This window comes from Sander vitreus, chromosome 18, assembly GCF_031162955.1.
Source record: "Sander vitreus isolate 19-12246 chromosome 18, sanVit1, whole genome shotgun sequence".
Lineage (NCBI taxonomy): Eukaryota > Metazoa > Chordata > Actinopteri > Perciformes > Percidae > Sander > Sander vitreus.
Window position 1 is genome coordinate 22376265 of NC_135872.1, and position 6000 is coordinate 22382264.

The window sequence follows — 6000 nt, forward strand, 5'->3', positions numbered from 1 at the left end:
TGAATCAGGAAAAAGCCCTCTTTATGCATGTTTTAGAATTAGCAGCAGAGAGTATTAGTTAGTAGTAGAAGCACTCGGTAGTAGTGAATATATTCACTATATTCATAGCCACTTATTGAGCTTTTTATCACAATTTCCCTTTCATTACGAGATCATCACTGTTTCCATGAAAGTGTCCCTGCCTGTTTTATAAGACTAAATGAGCAGATTATGGAATAAATTCACACTACCCCCATCAGAGGTAATGAGAAACGGTATGCTACATATTAGTATGAGAAGATAATCATCTGAGTGCCTCCGATATCTGCCTCTCTGTTGGTTTTCTGCCCAGATACAGGCATGGCGAATGGGAACATGGCAGGATGCCTGCTCAAATCTTGCAGGGTTTCTAATGGGATTGCAATTCCCCTCAGTGGTTTCTGTGGTGATTCAGAATGTATTCATGTGACCCTAACCAACCCTGTTAATATGCATTGTGGGAAAACCCACTGAGAATGCCTTTTGTTAAATTGCAAATAATTGACACTGATGCTGCGATACTATTACTAATACTACTGTTTTGCATTTTCTCTGTTACTTCTACAAGTACTATCAGTGCTACTACTACCATTAGGACTATTACTCTGGTTTCAAATACTACTACGGACTCGACCTTGCCACTTTTGTTACATTCAGTTAAACTACACCATCACTAAAAACTAGTGCTGTCAAACGATTAAAATATTTAATCGCGATTAATCGCATTAATGTCATAGTTAACTCGCAATTAATCGCACATTTTTATCTATTCTAAATGTCCCTAGAATTCTTTTTGTCCAATTCTTTTTTCTCATTTTAATCCTCTTATCAACATGGGAAAGTGGATTGGCTTGCTTTGTGTTCGCATCAGCTGTGTGTGGCCATCAAGTGGTATTTCAGACTGGACGTGCTGCGATGATAGCTCAGTTCACAACGACAAAACACACAGTAAACTTTAAAAGTAAACTTTCCATTCAATGGAATCTTATTGGCATCCATTTTGGCATCTCGTGCTCGCCATCCACTCAAAACGTAACGTTAGCCTACTACTCTTTGGCCGGCTCGCAAGCCCAAACAAGTGTGTGCGGGGTGCCTGTTGTTTTGTTTCCGGTCTAGCTAGATCTGGTGTGGTGTTGTAGTTTTTCTAACGTTACTAGTTGTTGTAACAGCATGTGAAAAAAACTACAAAGTTTGCTATGCCAAAAAGAACGTTAATCTCGCGATAAAAAGATTGACGCCGTTAAAATGGGTTTGCGTTAACGGCGTTAATAACGCGTTTAACTGACAGCACTACTAAAAACAGTTCTGCAGTTCCCCTCAGCTCTACAGTGTTTTACTATCTTTTAGCTTATTGTTTTGGTTTTCCGCACCACAACTCTACTGTTTTAGTTCACTCTCACCGCACTCATCAACATTGTTTTGTTTTAAGTGAAGGAGGTTTGATACATCTATCCTACGCTACCCGTCCAGCACCAAACAGCAGACGGACAAAGTTAGCAACTAGTTACGGGTACATAGTGGAGCATTTAGCCGCTGAAGAGCCAGATGTTTCCCTCAGGAGTTGGTGGAGACCAAAACAGAGCTAAAGGGAGAGTGAATATTGGACTTACCGTATATTTGTCAGGGCCAGAAGCCATGACACTTTATATTAATTCTAACAATTATCTGTTTCTCTGCTGGATGCGTAAAATGAGCAACTGTTTGCTAACACGCTAACAATACAGTGATAACATGTCCCCAGGCCCCCACATGGCCAAATAAATTCAATTAATGCAGCTTTAAACAAATTTCAGTCTACTACTGTACAATAGTTTTTGTATATTAAAATTATGTACATATAAAATGTGTATTTTGTAATTATTCAACTACATTTGTATAAATGTATAATTTCAAAGTAATGTCTTGAAAATGTGAGCTTTTGGTAGAACATTTTTAACCACCATCAGAATATGTTAACTACTATAACAAGTCCAGCAGCGTTTTATGAAAAATCATCTTTTCTGTTCTAGGAACACTTTCTCTTGTTCTCTTCTGAACTTTATTCTATCCAACCCCAATGTTAGTTGCTAAACATCTACTTCCTTATTGACCTCCAGTCAGATCAACCCAGAGGTACATGATCTGTGTGCCCATAGACTGTAAAAAATAATGGACTGAGCTTCCGGGCCTGAAAAGTGAAGACGATGCAGAAGTGGCTTAAACCTGCATTCTATCTCATTTCCCGCAGGGGGCGACTCCACTGGTTTCATGAAGAAGTGTAAAAGCCTTCTGTAACTTTGACCCTCTCACTCTGTGTTTTCACTTCATCAAAGTTAATTGGAACATTTTGGTAGCCTAAAACATGTCTTGTTCCGCGTTAGGTAGCACCTAGCGAACCAAGACTAGCTAGCTAACGCTAGCGTTAGCTGGTAACTTAAGGGAAAGTTTGCCGATTTACTGTGTACTGCGCCGGTGCCGTTTACCTGCCGGCCAAACTCCCCCATGCTTTAGCTGGTTGGCAACTTTCCCTCTTTGGCGTTTAGCTTAGCGCAGCGCCATTGCAACCATAGACAACACTGGCTTAGCCGCGTCATCCTCATCCACTCTCTCATCCAAAAAAGGTCATGTCCCGTTTCAAAAAACCAAGATGGCGAAGGCCAAATTGACAAACTCAAGGCTTTAAAAACGTCTACAAACCAATGGGTGATGTTACTGCTGCTAAGTCCAGTATTTTTACAGTCTATGTGCGGGCTCTGAGTTTGTGTGTGTCTGTGGCTGTGTGTGTGTGTGGCGGGCATGTACAAATGAGTGCTGAAGCATACAGTAGGTGTGTGATTCATCAACTGAAAGTACACCTCACAGTCTCACCTTGACATACAGCTGCTGGAACTCCTCCAGGTTGAGGCGGCCCGTGGGACAGTCCTTCAGGAAACCCTTGTACCACTGCTTCAGCTCATGCTCGTTAAACTCTGTGTTCTTCACCAGATCCTCCATCACTTCAGGGGTCAGCTTGCTGTTCTGTTTCCCCATTTTGCCTACAAAAAGGGCACACACACACACACACACACACACACACACACATACAAAATAAAGGATTTTAGGCACATTTGAGTTAATACTGAATACAAAGAAGTTGTATTACCTTTATAAAGTACATCTTATAAACCTAAAAGTAGGGAGGGCGTTTGGAAAAGTGATTTGTAAAGGCTGAAAACAGAGATTTATGCTCGATCAAAAAATACGCTTTAAAACAGTGTATTATGAGGGACAGAAAATCAGTCCTCTACTGTTATTTATTCTTATAATAGTAATAGGGTCAGTTTGTAACACATGCAACTTTTCTTTTCAGTCTTCTTTGATCAGCTGCTTGTCCCCGTTTTGTTTGTTTGCTGTGGTTTAAATTTGAAAGGAACTCATCATTAAAATCATTCCTGTGTTTTTGCACTACAATAATAATCTTTATTTTATAGAAATGTGGATTGTGGGACTGGTGTCAACTATTGTACTAGGTTTTCATTTGAGCCTTTCTCTAAAAAAATAGTGTAAAAAAAAATGAATTAAAAAAGAAATCATGCCCTGGTCTTCCTTAGCCCCACCTTATAAAATGTTATTTTTTTCAATAAGCTTTTTAAGCTTTTTCTTGTTCTAGCTATTGACTTTCCAAATGGTGAGTACCTCACTTTCAAATAAAAGTCTTTGGAATCTGGAAAGGGCAATGATGACATCTTAAAGTAGTTGGCCCTCTGTGACGTTGTAGAAATACTGAAGTGTGTTTTGGTGTTGTGTCTTCATTTCTCCACTGCAGCTGTTTGCACCCAGCTGCCTCTGTGAAAAGCTGATGCATCTGCACAGTGCTGATGTTGCCACTTTATGGCCTTGATTAGTTCGTTAACCAACCCGTAATCATCATAATTTTCAAAAGATGGGTTAGAGTTCTGGAGCATTACTACTATTACTCTCTGCTGAGATGTTTTATTAGACCTCTTAAGCTTTATAAAGACCAAGGGAGATACAGGGTAGCAACAGTGTGTGTGGTGCCAATCTGTCTCGGGGAAAGGAGACCCAGGCAAGCATCCAAAAGGTGCTGCAGTGGTATACTGAGGCCCGCCATGCTGCATTGGTTTTTGCAGAGCTCCATCTAAGGACGCTCAGACGCTGCATCACTTTGCTACCTTTTTTTTGAATGCCACTGGTACAATGTTGCTGTGTGGTATGCAGGGACTGTCATCAAAACGTTCCCTGCGATGCTTTCAAAGAAGCTCCAACATCCAACTCTGAAGCTTGCTGCCAAACGGCAACCTTTTCTACCGCAATACATTACTGTAGTCACATTTTTAAAAGCTTTCCAGTTTGCCAATTCTTCATTTTCATTGCTTGATTGTGTCACAACATAGTTCAGGAGTGCACCGCATTTCGGCAGCCAAGTGTCATACACTAGGTTAGGGGTGTGTGATGTCATGTGACGATATTATGACAATTAAAATGTCTCCACGATTTGCCTTTACAGAGAGATGGCTATATCGTGCCACAGTGCACATTCAGCAGTGTTTCCCCTGCTACACGATTAGCTCGGCTGCTATATCCCTTGTGTTGTCTTCGGGTCAAATTTGACCCATTTTCTAAATGTCTATATCAGAAACACGGGTTTCTTTTTAACTACCTAATTTTGATTGCCCAAAAATAACACAGATGATTCCATACAAAGCGCTTCGCAAGTACAACAAAAGATCGGATCTCTACTTTCATTGCATTTTGGGTGTTTTAATCATTTTTTAATGTTTCGAAACAGTATCCTCACTGAACGGTGACATATACGCTTCTGTGATTATCCTTCCTGTAATATTAGTCTAAATAATTCATAATTTCTGCTTTTTTAACTCAAGAATTAGATATGATTTCCTATAAATCAAGATTATTATTGACCATGAATTCCAAAAACAATTGTAAAAGTAGTGGTAATAAGTTGGTGTTAGTGGTGTTTATACTTGGTAGTGAAAAGAAGCATTAAACGCAACAACAACAAAAAGTGCAAAAAACATTGACAAAAGCGCCAAAAGTGTCGAAAAAAGAGACCTAGGAAGGTTTTCATTTTTTGAGGACGACGCATGGTGGAATGGAAGACAACACAAGGGTTAAACAGTACAAATCTCCCAAAATATCACGATAAATATCTGGAAAAGTAACTGATAGCAGGGTTAGGGTTACCCACCGCTGATAGTATTAACCTTTGTGTTGTCTTCCCGTCGACCATGCAACTTTTTTTTTTTTCTAGGTCAAAATTTAAAATTAAAACCTTTTTTTTTTTTTTTTTTACGTTTTTGGTCGTCTTTTTCGACACTTTTTGACGTTTTTCTCATTCTTTTTCTGACGTTTTTGAACTTTTTAGGACATTTTTGACCATTTTTTCAATGTTCTTTTACCAATTATTATTATTATTATTATTATTGTATTATATTATAAAACACCCACATTCAATGAAAGTAGTGGACTGATCATTTATTTTACTTGTGAAGAGCGTTGAATGGAACCATCCACGTGATTGTTCTTTGACAATTTGGTTGAAAGAAACCCAAAATTCTAATATAGAAACTTTGAATATGGTTTCAAATATGAGCCGAGAACAACAGGAGGGTGGAAAGAACCTTTAAAGTGTTTAATTTGAGAACCGAATTTGGTGTGCTGTTTTGTTACCTTGTTAGGGCTATATTTCTTTAAATATGGACATTTGTTTCTTTGTACTGTTCAGTAACTTGCAAAATAGTCTTAAAAGCATACATTGGGAAAAGAATTGGGATAAGATCATGGATCGTGAAAAAAAATCATGATCTTTGTGTCCTATAGCCCACGCCTACTCTAGATGTCAAACTGTCCTGAACACACCATCAAGATAGGTTTCCCTAAATGCTCCCTGCTCTGAATTCCATTACTACAGTTCAACTAGGCCATACAAATACAGTACAGATGTTATCTGTGATAGATTATCTGAAGAGAGTCTCTGAAGTT

At 38.9% G+C, this 6000-nt stretch overlaps 1 protein-coding gene across 1 annotated transcript in view; it reads right to left on the reverse strand.

Moving 5' to 3' along the window:
• The window catches only part of vsnl1a (visinin-like 1a), a 33880-nt gene extending 30853 nt beyond the window's left edge, over nucleotides 1–3027 (reverse strand). The window contains exon 1 of the mRNA XM_078275310.1: nucleotides 2866–3027. Coding sequence (XP_078131436.1) covers nucleotides 2866–3027 — 162 coding nt within the window. The remainder of the gene's footprint in view (nucleotides 1–2865) is intronic.
• Between the last annotated feature and the right edge of the window lie 2973 nt (nucleotides 3028–6000).